The following is a 27,236-nucleotide window of genomic DNA, read 5'->3' as shown; positions in this document are numbered from 1 at the left end:
ATAGAATAGATAGAATTCTTAATTGGCCAAGTGTGATTGCACACACAAGGAATGTGTCTTGGTGCAAATACTCTCACTATACATAAAAGAAAAAAATACATTCATCAAGAATCATAAAGTACAACACTTAGTGATAGTCATAGGGTACAATAAGCAATCAAATCATACTAGGAAACAGTTAATATAAATTGTTAGGATACAAGTGACAAAGTTAGTCATACAGGCCCAAGTGGGAGGGGATGGGTGATAAGGAGTGATGAGAAGGTTAATAGTAATAGTAGTGCAGACTTAGTAAATAGTTGGACAGTGTTGAAGGAATTATTTGTTTAGCAGAGTGATGGCATTTGGGGAAAAAACTGTCCTTGTGTCTAGTTGTTCTAGTGTGCAGTGCTCTATAGTGTCGTTTTGAGGGTAGGAGATGAAACAGTTTATGTCCAGGATGTGTAGGTCTGCTCTGTTATATAGTATAGGAGTGAGTGGGTTAAGAGAAATACAAAAGTAAATTGGGCATAGCAGGACTGAGTTTTTAAGAAGTGTGCAAATGGTAAAACAAAAAAAGAAGAAAAGAGGTCAAATGCACAGTACTGCAGTTGGAATTTCCTGCAGGTTTGCATCCCTGTCCAGCCAGGGTCAACCAGATGTTGCCACCTGCTGTGATACTATCATCTCTAAAATAACTGATGGGCATCTTCCACAGCAGTCTCAGATGAATCACCTGTTATAATACAAAGATTGGGGAGGGGGGAATTAAGGCTCAAGCCCTTTTTTCACCTCTATAGCTACTCATTAAAGGCCTTTTCGGCTCACACAGGCCAAAGCATCTGTAGCAAAATACAAGTAATAAACCATACATGCGTTTTATCTGCAAACAAAGGCGAACTTCCATTTAAAGAGGGGTCCCCAGACTTGGCAAATTTAAGACTTGTGGACTTCAACTCCCAGAATTCCTGAGTTAACATAACTGGAGGAAGAATTCTGGGAGTTGAAGTCCACAAGTCTTAAAGTTGCTAAGTTTGGGGACCTTTAGTTTAAAGAGAGCATTTATGGATATGCAGTACTTCAAAGGCCGGAGCCTCTAATGTGTTCTGAGGTGGGAGACGTCTGCTTAAGCGTCCATCCAGTCCCTCCTTCCCTGCCTTCGGAGAGATTCTCCTCCCTCGCCCAATGACTGGAACCCAGAATGCCAGGGCTACCTCGCTCCTTCGCCAACCCCTCCGCTTGAGGAGGACTTTCCAGCCATGGGCCGCTCTCCAGTACCGTACCTTTTCTTTCCTCCTCCTTGGGTCTCCGCCTCCTCCTTGCCTTCCAGCAGGCCCCCTTTCCATCCCAGCCAAGCAGAAGAGCGGAAAGCAGCCGAGGCATCTCTCCGTCTGTCTCTCTGTCTCTCTCCGCCCGCCCGCCCCCTTCCTTCCAGCTACGTTGGCAGCTTTTCTTCTGCCTTTCATTCCCGCGAATCCCGCTTCCGGGCGTCCCTTCTTTGCCTCGGCCATGCTCTCCTTCGCTCTCCTCCTCCTCCTCTTCGCTGGAAGCTGCGGCTGCTTCTCTTCAGGGTCGAGCCACGTAGCCCCTTTCGACTCGCTCTACGCTGACGGCGTGCGGGCGTACTTCGCCCAGGACTGGCCTCGGGCCTCCGAGCTGCTCCAGCGCTCTCTCCACAGCTATTCGCAGCTGCAGGAGGCGCGCCGAAAGTGCCGAAGCGGATGCCAGAAGGAAACCTGTTTTGAGAGCCCGTCGCCTTTGCAGCCGTGGGAGACCAGTTTCTTTGACCGGGTGCTGCAGCGAGCAGAATGCCTGGAGGAATGTCTGGGACTGAAGCTGGGCGGGCAGCCGTCCCGCTACCGAACCAGCCGCGTCATACAACGGGAGTTTGAAGAGAGGGAGCCCTACAATTACTTACAAATTGCCTACTTCAAGGTGAGCGGCAGAGAGGGCGGGACTCTCTGTATACTGCAGCTGCTGATGTGGCTGCCTGTCCTCGGCCATCCTCTCCCACGGCCCGCGAGAAGAGCAGCGCAACAGTTACCCCCAAACCGCCCAACCCTCACCGGAGTATTAGCATGCATCGAATACCTTCCTAAATTCCAGGAAGCTCTTAAAATTTTCCTGCAGAGACAGACTCCCGTGGCTTTGAATTTCAACTAGTCTGTTATCCACCCAGTTTTTAAAGACATTCTTTGCATTAATATTGTGTTTCTGTTCTTCGATGCATTCTTAGAGATGGGTTGTGAGGGACAGGTTTAAAGTACTGAAATCGTCTGTTGGGTATAAGTAACCTCTGTTGAAGACTCTTGAAAGATGGGGGGTGGTGCAAGACAGTAATCTCAGCCCTCCCACACAACTTTATTTTCACTGCATCTGTATTTTCGTTGCTTTTTCTTTTTTCATTGAAACCAGTAGTCCAGTCACTGAGTTCCTTTGAAAAAACTTGAGCAAACTCCTGACATCAGATTTTAATTATTTTGTACTGCTGTCTTGCATGAAATGTCGATCCATCTATTGATTTTGAATGAATGAATGAATGCTTTATTGGCCAAGTGTGATTAGACACCCAAGGAATTTCTCTTGATGCATATGCTCTCAGTGTACATAAAGAAAAGATACATTCGTCATGTAAATGTTGGGCTTGGGCTGCCTTTTAAAAAGCACTGGTTGCTGGCCATTTCAAAACAAAATAATTAATCTCACAGGACCCTAATTTAGAGTTTGTGAGATAACGTGGAATGAACAATAACTTGATAGCCAATGAATGAGCAATAAAATGTTGGTTTAGCATTGCTGTTGCTACTGATGTTATATTTATAGTGCTTTTTTGTTTCGTCTGTGATGACAAAATAGTTGGGTGGTGTAATGAAGTTAATTTGTGAGAAAACACAATATTCCTCAATCTGTAAAATGTCTCCAGCTGACCTGCTGTTGGCATTCTAGTTGGGGACCATGTTAGCAAAGCTGATCCTACAGGGTGAAAGGTTGGAGATCTTGAATTCCTTTTTACTTTGGGTTTACATATCATAACTTCATTTTTTTGCCTTGCCCTTGAAGTTTATTAGACCTTCCTTCCTTCCAGGGGTTGAGAAGGATCAGTTGGCATCCATCACTATCTAAGACTGAGAGGGCTTCCAACAGTCAGTGTTGGGGTTGTTGCTTTTTTGACAAATTAAAAGGAAGAAAAAAAGAAGAAAGATAATTTAAACACATAGAATGTAAAAATATGATTCTAAATGTAACACTGTCTAGATTGTAGCTGTTTCTATTTAAATAACCTGATTTCCAGAATAATAGTCCTCAACTTGGTTTATTTAATTGTGGTTGTGGTTGTTGTTATTGTTGAACTTTTTGTAGCTAGTTTATTTTTTTAATCGGTAGCTGAGAAGACTCCTCTCCATTTCTCAAGTTTGAGGTAACTCCTTATTCCTCTGTTTCTTTAGAGTTCTCCACCTAGTTTTTAAAAGAGCATTTTTTCCCACCCTAAGTGAGAGTGGCTATGATGATTAGGCTTTATAATTCTAATAAAATAAATAAAACTGCCAGCTGTACTTGTCAGAAAAGTGTTAAAGTGTTAATGTGAATTCAACCCAGATGTCACATAGCTGTCAATGCATGTGGGATGAGGTTTCCTGCAGATTGACTACACAGAATAAGGATTTTAAAAATCAAATGAGATGGTATATTATAGTTTCATGTGTGTGTGTGCGTATGTGCCTGTATGTCTGTGTGTCTGCTAATTACAATTAGCATGTGAGTTATGATAAAATTATGATACAATTATGATATAATAAACATTATTTCACAGATATTTTAGTCAGTAATACTATCCAGGAATAAATGGATCCAACCTGAGGGGTTACTGTATTCCTTATTAACGTCCCTGCTCCCAAACTTAGATGATTCCCTTGTGTTCTTCATTCAATCAAAAATGATTTTATTTTCCATTTTCTACAGTTAAAAAAACTGGATGAAGCTGTCTCTTCGGCTCATACATTCTTTGTAGCCAATCCACGGCATCTACAAATGCGTGAGGATATGGAGAAATACCAGCGTATGGCAGGGGTAAAATCTGAAAGCTTTCGGGATCTGGAGGCTCAACCACATTGGGTGAGATGTTTTGGGAAAACTGGATGTTATAGAACAGATCAGAAGGGTTGCTGTGTAGAGATTGGGAGTCATGATTCTAAAGGCCTAAGCATATGTTGACTCTTCTAGGTAATTGTGCTGGCTAGTCCTTGCTTTCTAAGAGTTAAGAAAACATTGTCCTCTTGTGTTTTTCTCATATTTTTTCTGCAATTTTTCAGAACAGAACTGCAGCATAACATTTCCTCTGTAAATTTAAATAAGCAGAACAATAGAAATTAGGAAAACTTGCTGATATGTAAAGCAAGGTTTAAATGTGCTGTATTGTTACTACTTGTTTCTTTCCAGTAGGCTTCATTGTGGTCTCCTTTTTTTAAAATTGAAAATTTGCCTTAACCTTCTTTAAACTATTATTATTATACTTCTGCAATAGTCACAAATGGAACAATTATTTAACAGAAATCATACAACTGTTTTTTTAAAAAAAGAAACTGCTCTTTTATGTTGAATGATTATCGATCTCTAGAAGTGATGTTTTTGTTTGTATCCAGTTTTTCTCTTTTAAAAAACTTTTAAAATGTGTTTTAAATTATTGTTGTAATTGTAGAGCAGGATTTAAATTAAGCAAATGCTTCTAAGGGAAATTCCCCCCCCCCCCCAAATTTTTTTTGAAAATGATCTGAAAATTTTTGGAGATAATACAGTATGTTCTGCTGAACCACCACAGCAGTAGGCAAAACAGAACAGCATGGTCACTTGTCATGAGTGTGGGGATACTTCAAAGGTCATAAGGGCAAGGATCAGTTGTAAGTTGTTCTTTCAATGCTGCGGTAACTTCAAATGATCACTAAAGGATTGGTTGTAAGTTGAGGACTACTTGTACTCTTGAATACATAATTGTAATCTTCTTTGGGTACTGTAGTCACCTCCTGAACAATCCCTAGGCTTTAACAAAAGATGGCTTGGTTCTCTCTGACTCTGCAGGTAGCTTATGAAGCTGGGATGCAGCATTATGGTATGGACAACTACCAGCAGGCAGCAGCAAAACTAGAAGAATCGCTCAGAGAGGCACTGCTGGCACTGGAGAATTGCAGAGCTCTTTGTGAAGGGCCTCGCGAAGATGAGGACAAGGATGAGACACAACTAGGCCTCTATGAAAGCATTGCGGGTATCATCAAAGGTTTAGTAAAGTATGATGAATTGTTTGAGTTGGCAAGTATGTGAAAAACATAAGGCACTGTCTGAAAGAAACAGCCTTTTTAAAAGGAGATTTGCAGATCTTCAAAGGAATATGTCGCTTGGACAAAAGATTGAGCAAAATATCCTTTTGAAGCTGTTTTGCAAAGCAACACAGCCTTTTGCTTCCGAGGCTTTCTTTTCAGGAATAACCAAAGAGAACTGAGTATTGGAACTACTGTATGAAGCTTTGAGGTGATGTAAAATACTTCACTGAGGAAATCCTGTAGCCCTTTTATCTCAGTGAGGAAAACGATTCACTGCATAACACAGCATACGTGAGCATGACATGGGAGATCAATGAAAAAGGTGTTTTTTTAAAAAAATAGAAGCATTTAGATGAGGTATAGCTCTTAATCAGTGAAATTTTACAGTTACTTTTTAGAAGAAATTGTTTGAATGAGTAAATATTAAGGGTAGCAATGGATCTTGTTGTGGACTTATTAAAACTGATTAGAAAGAGTGTCTCTGTAGAGATACAATTGCCATTTTTTCATGTTCTCACAATAGCTATACTAGCTTTTGCAAAAAAAAATAGGGAAGGGGAGAATCCTGAAATTTGGAATCAGATATGGGAGAAAATTAAGTTATTGGCTACTTTAAAAAAACACATTGAAAAATTGGGAGTCTGTGCTGAAATTTACAGGGATGTCTATGACCATGTTCTCAATATTTAATGTGCCAGTCTCTCCCACCCCCCAAAAGTTCAGAAATACCAGGAAGGATTGATTGCTTGATTGGATTTGTAAGACTACCAGAACATCTCATTACTAGTTTCCTTCATCCTCCAAATGTTGCATCCCTGAACAATCTTACAAATTAGAAATTTTCTCAGTTTTAAAATGGGCCAATGAGAAGGGAGGCATCTCAAATGAATGTATGGCTCCAATCTATCAGGATTTTAAAAGGCATTTTGAGATGAGGAAATCAAATAATAGGTCTCAGAATAAAATGCAGTAAATTTGGAAGATTTTTTAATTTGTACCAATAACAATAATCAAAAAGGACTCCACTCTCCTAGGGAAAATGAGGAGATGGTTATTAGTCAATATCAGAGCCCAGCACAAAATCCTTTCGTACAAAAATTCTGTTCTGACTGGATGAAAAACATGGTTGTAAATGCTACAGTTGAAAAGTGATATCCAGCTAACTTCTAACTGAATGAATGAATGAATGAATTCTTTATTGGCCAGGTGTGACTAGACACACAAGAAATTTGTCTTGGTGCATACACTCTCAGTGTACAGTACATAAAGAGAAAAGATACATTCATCAAGAATCATAAGGTACAACACTTAATGATAGTCATAGGGTACAAATAAGCAATTAAATCATACTAGGAAACAGTCAATATAAATCATAAGGATACAAGCAACAAAGTTACAGCCAAACAGTTATAAATGGGAGGGGATGGGTGATAGGAACGATGAGAGGATTGATAGTAATAGTAATGCAGACTTAATTCAGGCATTGGATATGTTTCCTTGGGGATCTTTTCAGTCTCCAATCTCTGATCCACACTTTCTTGTCTTTTTTCTAGTTTGCATGACGTAGAAGTCTTGCTTGGCCTGCTAAAATTGAGGCCATTTTTCTCCAATCTTTGCTCACCTAAGTCTTTTAAAAAAATAATAATAAACAACATAGCATTCTGCACTTAACTTGTATAGGCAATCAGCACTGCATAAGTTGTCATACTGACACAAGCCAAAACAATATAGATAGGCCAACAAGAGTTAGATTTTGAAATAAATGTCACATTCAAACTACATATTTTAAATTTAACATGCATTACTTGAATGGTGAAATAAGAAGCACAGAAAATGTAGGAATCTTGCAATACTTGTTCCAGCTGTATCTTGTCGTGATGCCAAAGGCCCTTGTGTTTCTTTCTACTTTCCAGCTCATTATGTCCAGGTCTTGAAATGCAGGCAGCAGTGTGTCCTTGATATTGCCACCAAGCCAGGCAGGGTGTCTTCCACGGAAGATTTCATCCCATCTCATTTTGATTTATTGCAGTTTGCCTATGACAGAGGTAAGCAAGAAATGAACAGCTGAGAAATTCATGTAAGACTCTAGGGTCAAGCTTTGCCAGAATGGCAGATGGAACAAACATGACAGTGAAGATCACTTTCTTTCTTTTAGTTGGAAATCGGACTGTTGCTGCTGAATGTGCAGCTACCTTCCTGCTGTTCTATCCATCAGATGAAAAAATGCTGGAGAGGTTGAAAGAATACCAAGCAGACCTGGGAAAAGAAATAGCTATTCCAGCCAGAGAGGTAGCCAGCAGCATTTCTCTTATCTGAAATCTTTTCTCAGTTCTCTTTTGACAAATTAATAAAGTTTTAGTGATAGCATCATAGAGTTGGAAGGGGCCTTGGAGGTTCCCAATAGACATTCCCTGACAGATGACTATCTAGCCTTTGTTTGAAGATTTTTTTTTTTACAAAGGAGAACTTGCCACTTCATGTGGTAACCCACTGCTGACAGTCCTTCAGTTTCTCCTGATGTCTAGTTGGCACCTTATAATTTTCATTCATTGGTTCTGGTCCAGCCCTCTGGGCAATAGAGAATAGGTCCAACCATGCTCTCATCTGTGTGATAACCCTTCTGACTTATCGTCCCTTAAATATTTTTCTATAGATGAAATGTACTCAGATCCTTTAGTTCTTCATAGAGTTTGGTTTCCAGACTATTCACCATCTTGACAGTCATACTCCAAACTTATTTTGATTTGTCACTATCCTTTTTGAATTGTGGGGCACAGAACTAGATAGAGCTTTCTGAAGGGAGACTTACCAAGGTGCCATAGAATGAAACAATTGCTTCCCATCATCTAGACTCTGTGCTACTGTTAATAAATCCCAAAGTAGCATTTGCCTTTTAGCAGCTGCACCATATTTAATATGTGTTCAACAGGGACATCCAGGTCACTTGCACAAATACTATTGCTAATCAAATTTTCTTCCACTCTATAGTGCTTTTCATTTTTCTTACCAAGATACAGAACCTTATATGTCTCCCTACTAAATTCAATCCTATTCATTTCAACCCACTCTTTAAGCCCGTCTAGATTTATTAACATCTTCACTCTTTCATCTAAAATATTAATCATCTTTCCCATCTGCATACTTTGTGTCCTGTCAGTTTCTCATCCAAGTCTTTAATAAAAATTATTGAACACTACAAGATTGGACCCTGTGGCACTCCTCTCCATATTTCCTTCTATAAATTGAAGGAAGCCACTAATAGGTTCTCACTGGATGCAGTCATTCAACTATGAATCCATCTAGCAGTAGTAGTAGATGTAGTCTTTGCTATAACCATGTATTAATATATAAATTAGACGATAATATGGTTAGAATTTTATCCACCAACTCTTATTCATTGCTCTCTGTGTCAATAGTGGAGCTATTCTTTCATAATCCAGGTGGGTTTATGTAGATGGCTTAAAGCATTGTCTTCCTATTGCCATAGGGAATACTTTGAGATCAATTACTCTAAAACAAAGGTTTTAATATTCTTCAGTGTTTCAAGCATTTAATTAAGTGGACGATTAATGATAGATCTACAGTATTGAACAAATCATGGCTTTTAAATACCTAGGCATCCACTTTCAATCATCTACTTGCTAGATCAATAAAGCAAAGAACCTTTTCATATGAGCCCCCAAAGCATCCTTTGCAATTATTAAATATACATGTCAGCATAGTAAAACTACATTCAAGACATTCAGTTATGTATTTATAAGGATGCTTCTACAGTAGGTTAGAAGCCATCCAATACCAATTTTGAAAGCTATACCTCGGGATCCTTTCTTTTATTTTGTTTCTTTCCCAGCATTAGCTTACAAATTGACAAATTGCCTGTTAGAGCAAAAACAGGTAGATATATAATATCTTCTATGAAAATCACAGTATGTTTATTGGTAGGTATAGAAGTTGAATGTGTTCCATATGCACTGCTACACTTTAGAATAAATGAACAATAGAACTCATGACACCAATCATTAGAAATCTTATTGCTCCTCTGATCTTTCTATCCCAAATGTTAACTAAATAACATTTAGTTATTTCTAATAAGGTTGCTGATTTTTTAACAAATCGTAGTTTATAAAGATCATCCTTTACACTATTACTTTCTGTATAAGTCCTGTTATACAGAATATATAATATTTCATGTGTTATAATATTGTCTACTCTTAAATATTGGTCTGGGACTGCAATAAGGTCTTCACAGTGAATGGCAAGAATGAATGAATTGGTAAAGCAAAGAGACAATTGGATAGGCACCAAATTAAAGTGTCTCCAGTTCATTCTTAGCCCATTACCCATAATCCCTCCGGCAAGGAATCTGTGTGTCCTTACTTTCTCTTTCTTCTTTTTCTGATGCTCACGCAATTTGATGACCATGAATCAACTAAGTTTTGTTTAGCTGGCAAGCAGCTGCTTTTGCTTGGGAAGAAAGTGATCTCTTACTTGTTTCAATCTATTGCAGCCCACCTCTTTGATTCCCTGAGGTGTAAAACCTAGTGTTGGTTTAGGGAACTGAATTTTCAGTAGTCTAGGATGAAAGTTATGGATAATTTCTCTCTCTTGTCCTCTAGAAGTTCTATCACTGCTGTTTAGCTGTGATAATTTCACAAAATACAGTCGGAGACAGTGAACAATATGGAAGAGTTTTATTATTAAGCTTTTGCAAAAGGGAATTCTGCTCATGGCAAAAGACATTTTCCCCAGGAGGACTGGGGTTTATATACAGGTTCAAATATACAGTCTCTGCCCCTTTCCTGGGTTCACAACCTATCCAACTATGTATCTCCCTACGCCACACCCATACTATTGTTGCGTAACACCTGTTTCCCTGTCTTTGGAAACTACCCTGTTCTCATGGCTTCTCTTCCTGTTGTGTTCATCTAAACACAATTAGCAGGTTTCCGTTGTGTCAGGGTGATCCAGCATCTCTTACATTAATTCTCAAGCCAAAATTTCAAACCTCCACTCCAAGCCAAGGATATGACATTTTACTCTTAAAACACAACAAGTTACAAAACATAATATGTTTATTAGATACAGTTATATAATTGTCCAGTAATCATTTAAAAGGTCACATATTGGATAAATATGGAATCTCTTCTGTTCTTTATTTTCTCAGGTGTAACTGACAATATATATAATTGCCACATATAACATTGCCCCAAGTTGCTGTTGGCTAGCAGCTTCCCTTCAGGGGCAAGTTACAACTGCAAGGATGGTTGCAGCATGGGGTGGCATTAATCCCTGTCTCTGCCATGACTAGGACCACAAGACCGAAATGTGAAGCTCATTTTGACTATAACACCTAATTTGATCTGAAGGCAGGATTGGTTGCCTGCAGCAGAGATGGTTGTGTGTATTTTGTGTCTTGTTTTCTTGAACAAGAAACATTCAAATCATTTATGATTTTTGTACATTATTTTATATTATCATGTTTTAACATCTGCTTTCAATCCACAGAATATCCGCCGTTATGTGCAGAGATCCTGTATGGAAAAGAAACTGATCTATTATGCAGTACAGCACCTTGATGAAACTTTTAAGGATCCAGTAAGTAGTTATCTCTCTTTGAAGGTAGATTCTTCATGGCTTCCTTGCAACAAAGCTATTTATTGATCTTATCTATCAAATACTGCTTGATGAAATAGCATATAGGATCCCTTTTCTGTCCTCCTTTTCCAATGCCTGAAATGAACTGAACGAAGTTATGCTTTAAGGACATAGGTTCATTTATTATAAGCCTTTTTCAGCCAACATCTTCTAAGCCTATTAGGGCAATATGCAAGAAGCATAACACCCCAAATATGCTATGTTACAACACAATAAAATTCTAAAACAATACCAAACTAAAATAAATCAGAAGAATACTAGTCATATACCAAAGTAAACATAAAGCAGCATAGAATTTTAAAATATATGTCAAATAAAGGTCTTTAGAATGATAGCATTTTAATGCTGGCCAAGTATCTATGGAAAAATTGTTTCAAAGGTGGTGTGCTACCACAGTAAAGGTGCTAATTATAGATGGAAGTGTTTCTAAAAAGCTGTTACTGATTGTGTGGGAAGGAGCACACTGCTTGTAGAACTACAGGAAACAGGACAGATGATTTTTTTCTCTCAGTCTGCTGAAGTTTCACAAATATTTCTGCTGTGTGGAATAGCCAGAAAGTAGGACACATGTGCCTGCTGTGGTGAGGTAGTGTCTGCTCTAATGCAGTCCTGTGAAAAAAGAAAATGGGCCAATAAACTTAATTTTGTAGTGCTAAGTCCTGGATGTGTTTCTTTAGGATTTATGGACTCCTGAGGAACTGATCCCTGAAAGCATGAAGGAGAAACACAGGTAAATTTCAGAGTAGAAACATAATATTATGGATGCAATTCTGGGACATCTTAACGAAAGGCAATGATTCAGAGTTTTTTTAAAGAATCCTTAAATGTAACAGAATAGAAATTAGAACAGATTTGATTTATTGCTGAGCTATTTAATTAAAGAGGCAGTCTCATACCCTATGGTTATGGCCTTTTCTATATTTGTTTACTAATCCCAAGAGAAGATCGGGAGAAACGAAGTTTGAAGGCCTCACATATTCAACAATGGGATCAAAATGGTGAGTACCAGAAAAATAATCGATAAATGGAAAGAAAGATTATCATGTTTCTTCTTCTTATCATAATGAGGGAAGAGGGAGACTCCAGCAGGATGATTCCACAGTTTCTCCTAAAGATGAGATGGAGTAAGTCTCCTTCCCAGTACTGAAGTTCACCTGCTGAAGCCTGGAATCATTTGGGATTCCAGTTTACTAGCTGCCACAGGGACCCAAAGGGATGGTAAAGCAATAGAACTTATCTCAGCACCAAAGATGTATTCAGAGTACCTGTTGGGCAGAGAGGCATATCAACAATAGGGTGGCCACAGCTTCTCCTCCACAGAGAACTGTCCTCAGTTTGGATGTCAACCAATAAATCCTAGTTCAAATAAAATATGGTTTTCTCCACCTTATTACCCTTCAGATATGTTGATATACGACTTACATCATGCTGATTAAGGATGGTGGGTGCTATATTTCACCATATTTGGAAGTATTGGTTTGGGTAGGCAGAAAGGAGAAAATAACTTTGAAATTGGACAACAGCTGGATATCACCGGGTCACAGTCTACCTCACTATGATAAGATGCATTATATTTCTGTTTAAATTAATACAGTGATTCCTAAATGTGCATTTATTCAAAAGATTCATTGGTCAACTCTTTATGTGTTAGTTTGTGCTGTGTGTGTTTTTGTATGTGTGTGACACAGACAGAAAGGCAGATAGACAGAAGACCAGGGAGGACAGACAAACAGAGACAGAGATGGATTCTCTATTTGACTATAGATAGTCCTTGATTTATGACTGTACTGGTGCATGAGTCAAGGGTGATGAGTGCTGTAGGGACCTTTACCTCAGTTTTTCCAACACTTTGGAATTCTATCACAAATGAGACTGTAGCAGCTATGATTTTAGTGGTACTTCTGCAGCCAGCTGCTTACAATTTGGCAGTTCAAATCCCACCAGGCTCAAGATTGACTCAGCCTTCCATCCTTCTGAGGTGGGTAAAATGAGGACACAAATTGTTGGGGGCAATACGCTGAGCTGACTCTGTAAACCACTTAGAGAGGGCTGTAAAGCACTGTGAAGTCTAAGTGCTACATGATCAAAACTCAGAGCCTTGGCAACTGACTCCTATTTAATGATTTTTGCAGTGTCCCGGGGTCATGTGATCACCTTTTGCGACCTTCTGACCAGCAAAGGGGAGATTAACAACCATGTTACTAACTTAGCAACTGCAGTGGTTCACTTCACAATTGTGGCACAAAAAGTTGTAAAATGGGGCAAAATTCACTTAACAAAACTTAACTTATCAATAAAAATGTTGGGCTCCATGGTGATCATAGGTTGAGGCCTACAGGTATATTTCTTCTTTTGCACTCACGGATGAATAGTAATGTTTGATTGCATCTCTATATACATTTCTGCTTATTTTTTTCCAGAACAGCTACCTTTTGAGGACCTCACCATCACCATGGATTCTCACCAACTCAATGGTACTGAGAGGGTGGTCTTTGACAGAGTCCTGACTGAGTCAGAATGCAAAGACATCCTCCGTCTCTCCAAGGTGAGGATAGGAGCCACCAAAATGCCCTGCGTGATCAGGTCTGACAGAAAAAGAAGCTTTTCACTGGTGAAGGGCAATCGCAGGTCTCTTATAAGTTTGTGCGTGTTTCAGGCAGCTGGAGGAACAGGAGATGGCTATCGTGGCAGACGCTCCCCTCATACTCCACACGAGCGATTTGAAGGCTTAACAGTGACAAAAGCTTTGCAGGTAAAAGCCTTAGGGATTCTAGAATGAACTAAGTTTCTCGCCCTGGAGTAGGGCTTTCCAAACTTGGCAACTTTAATCCTGGCAAAGGATTAAAGGCAAAGGCTGGCAAAGCTGTCTGGGGAATTCTGGGAGTTGAAGTCTGCCAGGATTAAAGTTGCCAAGGTTGGAGACCCTTGCCCTGGAGGATTTTTCCCCTCCCCCACCCCCACTTCAGTTTCACAGACTCTAGATATAAATATACATTACAAAGTTAATATTCAAGATGGGTGGGGACAAATGCACATCTTCCTCTTCTTTTTCCTAAAATTTAAACTATATGCATTATGCAAATAAATGTGAAAAGTTTTCCAGTTGCTATTTTTTGGGGGAAAGGATAGTACAAGTCTCAACTGAGAATTAAACAAATGCTTTAACTTTTCCTTCTTTCTGAATCAAAGCAAAATTACTCTGTAAATCGTAGTTGGAATCTTTTTATACAAGATTCCAAATATGCACATGGGGCACCTCATAAAGCAAACAGATTGGGAGATAGGATTAGAATCAGGTGAAAAGGAGATCAGGCTGGAGCAAATGTACAGTGTGTAAAACAATACAAAACATGTTTCATTTTCTATGTTTACTTTTCTTTTATTGACCAAAGAAAATATGGCGAAAACTAAGAAAAATAAAATTAAATGGGGAAATAAGGTAGTAATCAAAAAGCAAATAAAAAAGCAAATTAAATTAAACCTTGGGAATGTAGTTCTGCTCCATGTATGGCCATATCCATGCAGCGAATACACCATAGAGCTTGTTTCCAGAGTCCATATTGTTCATCCTTTACCTAGGAATGTCTCAAGATCAGCCTGTGGCCTGAAGTGCCCTGCTGGTCCTTCTCTCCAGAATATGTATTTTCCACTCTAATCCCAGCTCAAGATTTTCCACTTGGGCAATCCATGGTGCAGAAAGGAGGAGGAGGCTGAAGTGACCTGTTTGAGGTGATTATCTGCTCAACCCTAACAAGTGAAACCACCTCTTTCTGCCTGGCCTCTGGGTTTTCTACCTATTTTGCAGTCCCGGTTTGCCTACAAGAGAGACTTGGAGAACAATTATTATCAACAAACTTTGGGAGACAGTGGAATATGGGAGGCGGGAAGGCTGGCATGCTATGGTCCATGGGGTCACAAACAGGCAGACACAATTTAGTGATGATGAGATAAAAGAATTTAAGGACATTTTATGACCGGGGGTGGAATCTTCACTCAATTCTCATTTGTTTGAAAATAAAATGAACATTTGTATTTAATATCATTTATCAAGGTAAACAAAAAGCATAAAGTGGAAGCAGTAAAGGAGTTAAAAAAGTTTTCTCTCACACTTTATTGATACTTTATAAAATAAATACACAATTAACTGACAGCCTAGGGCATGGGTGCCAAACTCGTGGTGTCATGTTGACATCACATGATGTTTTGAGATTCCCCCACCCCACCCCTTCGTGGAACTGTGGTCTGCACATGATGCATCTGGCCTGCAGGTTGCCAGTTTGACACCCTTGGTGTCAAAAGAAAATTGTCACCATCTGAATTTCTTCTCTGACTTGATGTTAGAGAAGCCATCTCTTTCACCCTATTTTGTTAAGAATATTAATAATGGGTCTTTATCAGTTTTCTTTTTCATAAATGTCCCTGGATCTTCCTGAGATTTAATAGAAATTAAGTATTGCACTGGTTTGTTTTTCTGTTATAGCTGGCTGAGGAGAGTAGTATGAACTGGAAAGATACTAAACTTCTCCTGCAAGCCAGTGAGAAATCCCGGAAAATTGTGGAATCCTATTTTACTCCTGGGAAAAATCTTTATTTTTCTTTCACACATCTTGTGTGTCGCACAGCCACAGATGGTAAGGAGCTCTTAAGTACTTTCTTGAGATGTGCAATGTAAGAGTTCCATGTTTATAATCACAATTTGTAATGCAGCTCATTCTAACATGGTTATATGGTATTGCTGGTAAATTTATTGCAAAAACTATCAATCAATTGAAGTTATACAAAAGGAAAATAATGCAGACTATTCATCTTGGAATGTGTGGTGAACATAGATTTGGTTATATAACTTTGGCAAAGGCATCTGATGTTTATTAATAAAGCAGTAAATATCAGAAACAAAAACATGTCTAGGGACATTCAAAATATGCCACTTTCTCATGCTTTAGTTTATGAGCAAAATTTCAAATATGAATTCTGATTTTGAGCTGAAAATTAAAAATCCACTGTTTTGTGATATTAGGATTATGTTTTGATTTTAAAGCATATAAAGAACCATGGCGATACAGCGGCACAGTGATTAGAATGTAACGTTGCAGGCTAACTCACTGCTCACTCCAGGAGTTTGATTTTGAACGGCTCAAAGTTGACTCATCCTTTCGTCCTTCTGAAGTCGGTAAAATGAGGACTCAGATTGTTGGGGGCAATAAAGTGGCTGACTCTGTAAATCGCTTAGAGAGGCTGTAAAGCATATAAGTATATAAGTCAAAGTGCTATATATCAAATACAAAGTCCCATAAACTCATATCCACTAAATACACCTTTTTCAATCCAGGAAGAGAAGCTCATACCTATATAAAATAATCTTACATTGTCAGTGTTAGCTGTGTTCTAGATTGGATCCCATTTTTTTATTTGGTGCCAGAACGTCTATATATTTTGCAACTATGGTTATTAATAGCATATTCATGAATTCAGTACAATACAGGCTGTGCTGACAAAAATGTGCCACATATAACTATGTATAACATTGTAATTGCAAAACAAATTGGTGAAGAGTGTACAGTTATATATGTTTTATTCTTTTAATTTATAGGATGGGTTTATAGTTTAGTTTTGCAATTGCAGAGGAAGTGAAAAGTTATGGTGCTATTTGAAATTTTCATTTTTTATAAATTTAAAATGTGCTAATTGTACATGCACATGTTTACCAGTGAAGGAAGGCAGGTTTAAAAATAACAATAATGTGGTCGATGAGAACGATGCTTCCCAGAACGTATATAATGAAAAGTAGTCTACATTAAAACAAAGATAAGAAAACTGTGGATTTTCTGCCATCAGAAAATGAGGTCAAGGGTCAAATGTAGAAGAAAAGATTGCTAAACTAATCCTCCATCAAAACACTAAATCCACCACACTGAATTACTTAAGAGCCATGGTGGCGCTGTGGTTAGAATGCAGTACTGCAGGCCAGCAGTTTGATTCTGAATGGCTCGAGGTTGACACAGATTTCCATCCTTCTGAGATTGGTAAAATCCCAGATTGTTGGGGGCAACATGCTGCCTCTGTAAACTGCTTAGAGAGGGCTGTAAAAGCACTGTGAAGCGGTATATAAGTTTAAGTGCTATTACTATTGCTAATAAAGCAAGGGGCGGGGGGAGAGAAGGTGGGGAGAGAGAGATGGAGTAGCAGGAGAGAAACAGCTTTAGCAAAACTAATGGAGGAACGTATTGAGTGCTATATGTATAAGCCAGATAAAGCAGTCCTATGATAAGCTGGGTCTCTGCTTGAAACTGAGATTTTGCTCTCTCTCCTAAGTCATCCTGGCTGAAACGTTCAGAGGAATTTTGCTGGAGGAGAAATGGAGAGCAATATACATTTTTTAAAGTCTCAAGCCGGTTCCATCCTACTAGAATAAAAATAAAGGCAGTCCTTAACTGATGACCACAGCTGGGACCAGTATTTCTGTTGCTAACAAGGTGGTTACACCCAATTTTATGATCTTTATTGCCATAGTTATTAAGCAAATCACTGCCGTTGATTACGTGAATTACACGTTGTTGAGTGACTCCAGCTTCTCCCATTGTAACTTTGAACAATCACTAAATGTAAGCAGGGGTGGGATTCAAATTTTTTAACAACCGGTTCTGTGGGCGTGGCTTAGTTGGTGGGCGTGGCTTGGGGGTCATGTTATTGACTGGGCATGGCCACCTCAATATCACTCACATTGAGGCATGCATCTCCTCACCTGGCCTCTCATGATTGTGGGGATACTGCAACAGTTGTAAGTGTGAAAAATGGTCATAAGTCACTTTTTTCAGTGCCATTGTAACTTTGAATGGTCATTCCACACAAGCAAAGTACCAGCAAAGGAAGGGAAAAAAAACTCCAGAGAAGTTCCTGAGACAGGAAGTCTAGTCCTGCCAAGAATGTAATAAGGGTTAACAGAGAGGCAGTTTCTGTAAGCAACACCAGAATGTTTCCTTCCTGCCTTCCTTACAGGATTAGGCCAGTAATTTCTTCTAACAACCGGTTCTCTGAACTGCTTAGAATGTTAACAACCAGTTCTAGCGAATAGGTGCGAACTGGTAGAATCCCATCCCTGAATGTAAATCAAGGACTACCAGTACTATGTACTGTAAATTCTGTAGTTATAGAAGAAAATGAGGAATCAGCCTTTGGGTTTCTTTTGCCTATTGAGCAATAAAATCAAAGAAATAAAACAGTTGCAACTTTTGTTCTTCCTTAGGAGAACAGGAAGGCCGTATGGATCTCAGCCACCCAGTCCATGCTGATAATTGCCTCTTGGATCCGGAAGGAAATACTTGCTGGAAAGAACCCCCTGCCTACATACACCGAGACTATAGGTAATAGTTTCAGAGTGAAAACTGATATATGTATCTCACGCTGAGCCTGTAGTACTTAAATTATTTAGATACACATTTCATTTTGCAATTTGGGAGGAAGGGAGTTTATGTTGATTGTGTCAGGTGAGGCTCCATTCAAAATACAAGAAAGAAACCCTTAGACTCCATTGTTATACAGAAAAGAACTTTTACTGGAAATCAAGTGGTAGCATCAAAAGAATTCAAGATCTGAGACATTAGGTGCGAAAATCACATGTACAAAGTTATGGCAACGTTCCCACCCACAATAGTTCAAACTGACCATCCAATCTGAGATGTGTATAATGTCATGTAGGGCATCTTCAGGTGGTATTTAAGAAGTGATGATAAGAAGCTACAGCTGCGCAATAACAAAGTTTTTCCAAGTATTACAATTCACCATCTCAAGTCCCCAGCACTCTTCCCGCTCCCATAAAGCATAATTAATTTTTCCTCCCCTCACCCCCATTTCTATGGCAGCCGGAAAGACAAGCAGAAGAAGGATTCTTGAAGGCTGACATGTTGGTTGATGTGGCCAATATACCACTGAAACTGTTTAAGCTTCTGGCAGTTTATAATAATGTAGTGATTAGTGGTTGCTTGGGTACTAAAGCAAGTATTTTGAATTTATTTATTTTAAATTCATTTGAAAGATCCTCTTTCTCCAGTTACATCTGCCTGGTTCACCAAAATGGGAAGGCAGGGCATGTCTCATTTATTAAGGAAATACATCTGGTGGGACCAAGAAAAAAGGCCTTCTCCATACTGGTTCCCTCCTTGTCAGACATCATCCCTGTGGAGATAGGATTGGCTCCACCCTTGTTACATTTCTGAAAGGCCCAGAAGGTTCTGTCAGTGGGCTTGGGGTTTTTAAATTATAGTTCTTTATGGTTTTGAATTCACCATGTGTGAGTTGGGTAGCCATATAAATTTGTTTAATAAATAAATATTTCTCAATATTATACACTGTTGTTTTTAAAAGGGACTTGTCTTGGGATAGATGCTTATAAGATAACACAATTTCTGTCTTCTTGACCTTACAAGCATACCCAAAGATAACACAGTGAAATCCAACCAAATCCATTTTTTAATGCAGGGGTCTCTAACCTGAACAACTTTAAACTTGTGGATTTCAACTTCCAAAATTCCTCAGCCAAACCCAAGTTTAATGTATTTGCTTGCACCTAGTAGACAGAATCTTGCCAGACTAAATCTATAACCTTCTAACCTATTGAATATATATACTGGTAGATAATAGGGCAGTATTTCTCTACCTTGGCAACTTTAAGCTCTGTGAACTTCAACTCCTAGTATTCCCCAAGCCAGCTGGTGGCAAGGCAACTCTGCCCTCGGGGCGCTTCTATTGGCCAATAGAAGCAGCTTGTGGCAAGTCGAGTCTGACCGCGGGGTGCTTCTATTGGCCGCTAGGAGCAGCCTCATAGTGAGGCAAGTCTGCCCGCAGGGCACTCCTCATGGATAGAAGCAGCCTGATGGCAAGCGTGGCTACCTACGGGGTGCTCTAGCCGAGGCTACCCATGGGGCGCTCCTAACGGCAACTTCCCCCCCGCCCTTCCCCCCCATTTCTCTTCAACTTGTGTTATTCAAGTGATGTGAGAAATGGCGGCGACCGTATGCTTTAAATAGGCAGAAATTTGGGGGGCAGGGCTTAATTACACTGCATGCCTACAAAACAGTGCCGGGCCTTCCTATGGAGAAACATGGTATAAAGCTATAGTATAACACGCGATCAACATATTTGAAGCATTTTTTCTGGCTTATGGTATTTGAAGTATCTCTGTATGTCTGTTTTTTTTAAAGGTAACCATTTTTAGTTTAAAAAAAGGTGTTTCAACAAATATAATTTTGTGGATTTTTAAAAAGGCTTACCAAATTTTTGTTCGATAAATTCACATTATAATTTTGTGTCACAAAAATCTATGTATTTTAACTGTACATTATAATCTAATAGTGAAAAATTACCTAATAGTATCATCTATCCAAGAAGAGAGATTTTCTGTTCCATATCATTTCAGGCTATTAATGGGAAGAATTCAATACCCTGCTCTCACTCTCTTTCTTTCTACCAGAATAGAAAGGGAAGCAGATGCCATAAATTCAGCTGAGGTTCACTGACAATTCTTAATTTTTAGTCATGGGATGGAAAAGTGTCTACTTCACTATCTAAGGACAACTTCAGTATTTTTAAATTCAATTCTGTGCCAATTACTAGCTGTACATACTGTTTTGTTCACTTAACAACTGCCTTTGGTCCCAGCTGTAGTTGAAATTTCAGGACTACCTGCAGTTCTGTATGTAGAAATATTTTCAGTAAAGTGAACTGGCAGGAGAATTCTGGAGAAGTTTATATGGCATCCAAACAGCCATTTTAATATTTGACGAAATTTCAGGAAGCATCCAGATATGTAATCAGTCCAAATATTATTCCCCCTTAGTAGGAATAATTCAGTTAGTCATAATGACTCTAATTGGCAAATGTGTGGGTGTTCCCTGTTGTTTTGCTTTTATAGGCTTTAATCGTTTGGGATTGGAGAGAGAGTCTTCATCCCTCCCTCCAACTTTAATTATTCTGAGGAGGCATATAGTGGCATTGTTCTCTTCCTCATGAACCTTATATCATTTTTCAAATCAGAATTTTAGAATTTTAAAATACTCTTAAGGTTTTCTTCGTGACATTTGTTTCTTATTCATCCAGGCTAAAAGAAATACTGCTTTGTGCATGTATCAGCTGACAATCTACCTGGCAAACAATTCTTTTATCATGGAATTCATGAAACTAGCAAAAGAAAAGAACTGAATCGCTGCCATGTAGTTTGCTTCTCAGTCTGAAACTACAAAGAGACCCCTTGCTTGCCATTCATTGTTTTATGATTAGAGTAGAAGTGTACAGTGATGCTTTTTCCATGCTCAAAAGAGTAACAAGTTTAAGATTGATATCACCCTTGTGTATTCTTAATCAAACTGTCTGCGCATTGGAAACTGAGCCGATTAACTCTGCAAGTTAATTTGGCTTCTGTGTAAGAAGGAATGGCTGTGATTATTGTTTTAGCGCCCTTCCTCTAGAGCTGCTGGGCAAGAGATGCCTTCTGCTTAGCCCTGCTCTGGGATTGTTACTGACTTGAGGGTTCATTCTTCCTCTTCTTCCTCATCAAAGGTAGTTCTGTTCCTTGCATAATAATGGCTCCCCTCTCTCCTTTTCTCCATGTAAGGAGCTAATACACCAAAGTGAAGAGCACAGCTGGGACTGCCTCTTGTTTCTGGTGCTCTCTAACTGGATAGATAAAGGAGAAGTTTGGAATCCCTGCCAAATGCCACACAGCAGCATGAAAATATGTGGACGGAAGCAATTGGCTGTGTGGAGAGGGTCTGGGAATGAACGTGGTTTTCATGTCAAGCTGATCCATGCTTTAATTAATGTATGTTGCTGATGCTGAGCAAGAGAACAGTGTAAGACATGACAGGAAAATGATCCCTGCAGTCACTGACTGAGAGTGGATCAGTTCCACATTGCTGTTGGCTCTCATCCAGAAGCTGATATGCTTGGAGTATTTTGAATTTTGGAATTCTGGTTTGTTTGTTTTTTTTAAAAAAAGCTGTTTCTGCAAATGGATGAAGAACTATGCTCATTTGCTCACAGTGTTTTGATGGAGAGAATGAGGAAAAGAGGGAGATCGGGGAGCTGTCTGTGAAAGTTTAGAAGAGTCAAAGGAAAATCATTGGAGAAATGAGACCTGGTAGGAAAGTAGGGAGAACAGTATATGTTTTCTTCTTCCTACGCAAGGTATTTCATTAGGTATGCTTTCTTTTTAGGCTTCCAAATTTAAATTAGTCCCCTATATTAATGCCTGCTGGTACAAGCATTATATCCTAAATATAATGGACTTTTTTGCAATAAAACATGTAACAGGAGTGGGTGGCGTGGAAAATATCCATGCTGCAGTTCTGCAAATAACAAACAAGCAGAATAATAAACATAATAAACGTGGAATGTCAAAGACAGCTCACAAATAGACAAGCTTTCAACTAATTGCGGAGTAAATGAATAAATGAGGAGCATACACAGAACACACACACACAGAGAACTGAAAGAGAAAGTGGATTTGACAGTTGCCACTGGCTCTGAATATAGATTAAACTTTTCTAATGTGTTGGCATCCAGACAACATTGCTGGTTGTTGAAGTGCAACAAATTTGTAAGGGAACGGTTTGAAGAAGGCTGCTTCAGATGACGTACATTTCCCTGAATAATTTGTTTGATCCTTATTAGAAACATAATGTTTTTCCAGGTGAACCTTTGAATCTGCTCTAGCAACATCCTTTGTGCAAACTCTCTCTTAAAAGAATATTGATTTCTGGCAATTTAAATATGAAGCTTAATTATTTAAGGCGAAGGAAGGTTCATGGAAAAGTGCTCAGGTACCCTTAGCTTTCTTTATTTTCTCATTTCTCTACAGTGCAATCCTTTACCTGAATGAAGACTTCCAAGGGGGAAATCTCTTCTTCACTGAGATGGATGCTGTAACCCTTACAGTGAGTCTGCCTCAAGCCTTGGATATGGGATTAGGAGAGAAGGAAGGACAACTGAAACTGAATTCACAGTATTTGTCCCTAACGATCAGGGAAATTCAGCCAAATTTTATGCTGGAAGATACATTAACTTCTTTTGTACTGGGCTTGAGCAATTCTCTACTTGTCACCATAACAAGAAAATGTTTCCCCCCCTCTCTCTTTGGCAGGCTCAAGTGCGCCCTAAATGCGGGAGACTGGTGGCCTTCAGCTCTGGTGCAGAGAATCCTCATGGCGTGTGGGCTGTGACCCGTGGGAGGCGCTGTGCTATCGCCCTCTGGTATACCCTTTCTCCAGAGCATGAGGAACAGGTAACCAAGCAAAGAAGAGAGGGAAGGGGTAGAAATGGACCAGAGGTGGTATTCAGCAGGTTCTGACCAGTTCTGGAGAACCAGTAGCGGAAATTTTGAGTAGTTCAGAGAACTGGCAAATACCACCTCTGACTAGAGATTTCACAGTCTCCTTCCCCTGCCACGCCCACAAAGCCACACCCACAGAATCGTTAGTAAAAAAATTTGAATCCCACCACTGAAATGGGTCCATGTCCATAGACAAAATAAAAAGTAAGGGCTGCCAATAAGGCTGCAGTGAGGAAATGTAAGGACAGAATCACTGGATAAATTTCTAAGTGTCTTGATTTGAAATTACATTACTTCCCATGCAAATATTGAGAATAGTCAGTAGTAAAAAGGAGACCATCAAATGGTAAAGCGCTTTTCTAACTGGCTCCTCCTTTCTCTTTCCACTTCCTTTGTTCTTTCTGGTTGTAGGAACGGAGTCAAGCAGAAAAGCTGATGAGACAGAAAGAGGCAGAACAGGAAGAGTCACATAAAGAAGACCCAAAGGACAACAGTTTTGTACCTAAAAGTGGGGATTCACCAGAGCCTCCTGCTCCAAAGGGAAGAGCTAGATCCACAAGCCGAAATATTAAATTGGACTCTAACTCTGGAGTGAAGTCCAGGAGGCTGAGAGTCAGAGATGAATTCTGATCACATTCAACGCAACCTGGTCTTTAGCAGCTGCTCTTAAGTGACTGGTACAAGTAGGCAGCCTGAGAAATTTTGCAACTCCTGAGGTAAAAAGTTGTTTCTTTATGACACTCAAAGTATGGATCAGAGAGTGATGCTCCTGGACTCCATCTACTACTTAAACCAGAATATCGTTGTCTACCAGTAAAGATGCCAAGCTTGTAAACGAATGTAACGCTATGCCTAAAACAGACTGAGACAAGAATCTTCAGATCAGCCATATTCAGATCAGGCCACTAGTTCCTCTCATTCAGAAGCCTTCACCAACAATATAGACACCATTAATACAGATCTACCTACATTACAGGGCTCTTCTGAGGGGAACAGGGATAACATAAAATGTGCTTGGATTACTTTTAAAGTGCTGTATTAATTTTGAATGTCGTCCGTCCAGTTTTCCTCTACCTCCATATTTGAAGGAATCAAAAGTGGGAAAATAATAATAATCATTTGTGTGAGCTTTGGGATCAGATGCATGAAAGTAGACAAGCCATACCAGACAAAGGGAAATGTATAGTGAAAAAACCCAGGATGATCAGAATTCTTGTCCAAAACAAAAGGACAGAAAAACAGGTGAAATGTTAAGAAGCAGAATTACTATGAGTTCTTTCTTCAAGCAATGTATTCCAAAACAGATTGGTAGTCAGGTTCTAGATCGTCTAATAATGTGCTTTTGAAAATCTTTTTTAAGAAGGTAGCATTCAGCACCTAATACTATATTCTTATTTTTTTTCTGCAATTGCTTGGGTTAGTAGAAAGTAACAGAAACACAGACTCCGAAAATTTGCATGTACAGTATTTGCATTCTTCAGTTTTTATTTTGGAAGTAGAGTTTTCTTTTCAAAGAATGTTTTTTTAAAGTCAAAAAGCAAATAGAATGCAAATAAAATTGAGGTCAAAGTAAATATTTTTAAAAGAACAGTGTAACTCTGGAAAATAGTAATCTGGATCAGAGGTACAGCAAACTGGAGATGATACTTTATCTTTTTTCTTCACATTTTCCATTGAAACTAATTAACTTCTGTGATTAAAAAAACATGTGGCTGGCAACACAGCAGAGAGTGAGGAATCACAAAGATTGGTGGTGGAGGTGAGAGGAAGGTTGAGAAGAAGAGAGTTAAGGACCTCACAGCACTCCTGTCACTTTTCTATTATAATATTCCCTAGCCTGCCATTTCAGGCGATTGGTGAACCAGTTCCCAGATCCAGGCTTGTTCTGAACAGCTGATCTCACTAAGTTTTAAAAGTAAAAGATCCGTAGGAATAAAAATGAAGGGCAGAAAGTGGTGGGTGGGGGAAGCAAACCTATTATTTGTTAATTTATTTGCCATCTCACCATGGGGTATTAATAACCATGTAATAGAAACACTGAACAACGATACCTGTGAGGTAGGGACACCAGATCAGCAAAGCTGTTTTAGAAAAAAGATCTTGTTTCACTTGTTGGCTGGAAGATCCTGATAGTCTGAATACCATGGGAAGGAAACCTATTTGACTCTCAAAAAGTATATCAGGGTGATTTAGATATTCTAAGTTCTCTAGCTAATCTGATAAATATTAGCTCTAAATGGGAAGCATTTAAAGGGGTGTGTATTTTTCCTTCAATAATTTTGTTTCACTGATATGGGCAGCCTTTTAAGTCCAGGTTAGGCTGGACATGGACAATAATGATTCATTAAATGGGCAAGCTTCCCCATCAGCAGATAACACTCTGAGCAGTTTAAAGAGCAAAAGGCAAAATCAATATCATGAGTAATAATAACCAACTATAAAATTAAACTGTAATGTAAAACATCTAGTAGATATAGAACAATGAGTAGTTCTATCATTTGTATTGAACTGAAGTGGTTTGAATTTTTTCCCCTTGCTATAATGTATGTTTTTTGAAACACCACAAAAGCATTTAAGGATTGCAAAAAGAATATAAATATACAGATCCCCTGCACAATATTTTTTACATTGAAAAACTATTACAGATAGTTTTCGAGTTATGACCATAATAGAGTCTGCCCATTACAGTTGTAAGTCATGACGGTCATAAATCAGGTCACCCACACGATCAACCCAATTTTGTGACCTTTTTTGTGGTCGTTGTTAAGTAAATCAATAGTTCATTACAGATTGTTTTTGCCAAAAACTAGAAGTAAATGCCAATTTTCAGCAAAGCCATCACAAAACAAGGTCAGGTGACTGCAGGATGCTGCAAACAGGATGCTGTTAATGTGGGCCTGTTGCCCAGCACCTGAAATGTGGTCAAGGGAGATATATTGTAACTTTGAACAGTTGCTAAGCAATTGATCATAAGTCAAGGACTACCTTTATTGGTGTCTAACAGTAGAGATAATGGCTATGTTTCTGTAATGTGCTTAGTTATGAACTGAACTGTTTTTCTAAGTTCGGTAAATACATTGAACACATAACATACAAAGGAGTTTTCCCCATTGTTGAGTTGAAGTTATCTCCATCCACGCTTGAATGGCAGGAAAACTGGACCACACTGGATTGTTTATCCCTGTAGCCTATCTTGTTTCTATTGCTTCTGTTCCAGATATTGCCATCCCTCTGACTTAAACACACCCAAGCCTCAAAGTGAATCCACTTTCAAAGCTATCGTTGGAATGTATCAAAATAAGGTGGAAAAAAGTATGTCAAACCCAGAAGAGGTAAAGATGACTTATGACTCACTCAAAAGGTTGGGACAAGAAGAAGGCAACATCAAAGGAATACATTAGAAAAAAGATGTTGCCAGGGCATGTTTGCCATTTTGAGATACAATTGGAGAAAGACCCTAAGTCATATGAAAACCATGCAAGGGTTTTCAGGCTCCAATGGTAGCAATACAGATGCCAGGTTGGTGAATAAACTAGTGGACACCATAGAGTAGTGGGGTCAAACTTGCGGGCTGGATGCATCATGTGTTGGCCACACCCATGCCTGGTTTACTGAAGGGGGGAAGTTGTGGTAAGTCATGTGACGACTCCGTGATGATGCAAGTTTGACACCCCTGACATAGAGGCTTATGCAGGAGTCCCTGGAGGAAATTTCACTGCAACAGGCAACATTAACACAAACAAAAGAGCATTTTTACTTAAAATAATTTAGGCTCCTGCTGTGGCAATCAAATCCTTATCTTTATGGCAAGGTTTCATACAGTACATGTATAATAACAGATCAAATAAAATGCTTTTCTGGAATAATCCCCCACCAGCACTAGGGATGGGGAAGATTAGACTGAATATGAGCTGCAGATGTAGTTGTTCAAATTATTTTTCAAATAAATGGAAATGACTGGTAATGTA

The 27,236-nt window shown here is 39.0% G+C and overlaps 1 protein-coding gene across 2 annotated transcripts; it reads left to right on the top strand.

Annotated features, from left to right (window-relative positions):
* Positions 1–1,079: 1,079 nt before the first annotated feature.
* P3H3 (prolyl 3-hydroxylase 3) lies at positions 1,080–27,236 on the top strand. Of its 2 annotated transcripts, none has more exons than XM_087923027.1 (15): positions 1,080–1,914; positions 3,940–4,092; positions 5,053–5,248; positions 7,205–7,336; positions 7,447–7,580; positions 10,797–10,886; positions 11,624–11,676; positions 11,886–11,944; positions 13,367–13,491; positions 13,603–13,698; positions 15,427–15,577; positions 18,190–18,307; positions 22,798–22,873; positions 23,080–23,220; positions 23,680–27,236. In XM_087923027.1, the coding sequence occupies exons 1-15, from the start codon at positions 1,165–1,167 to the stop codon at positions 23,896–23,898; spliced, it is 2,493 nt and encodes an 830-aa protein (XP_087779153.1). In that variant the 5' UTR covers positions 1,080–1,164; the 3' UTR covers positions 23,899–27,236. The 2 variants fall into 2 exon arrangements, with proteins under 2 accessions (XP_087779153.1, XP_026569057.1); XM_026713272.2 differs by having other exon boundaries at positions 1,082–1,914; positions 5,053–5,236.

The sequence above is a fragment of the Pseudonaja textilis genome, chromosome 2 (assembly GCF_049901715.1).
Source record: "Pseudonaja textilis isolate UNSWEBS1 chromosome 2, rPseTex1.2, whole genome shotgun sequence".
NCBI classification, from domain to species: Eukaryota; Metazoa; Chordata; class Lepidosauria; order Squamata; family Elapidae; genus Pseudonaja; species Pseudonaja textilis.
The sequence above is the reverse complement of the archived record's forward strand: the minus strand, read 5'-3'. Positions and strand labels throughout refer to the sequence as shown.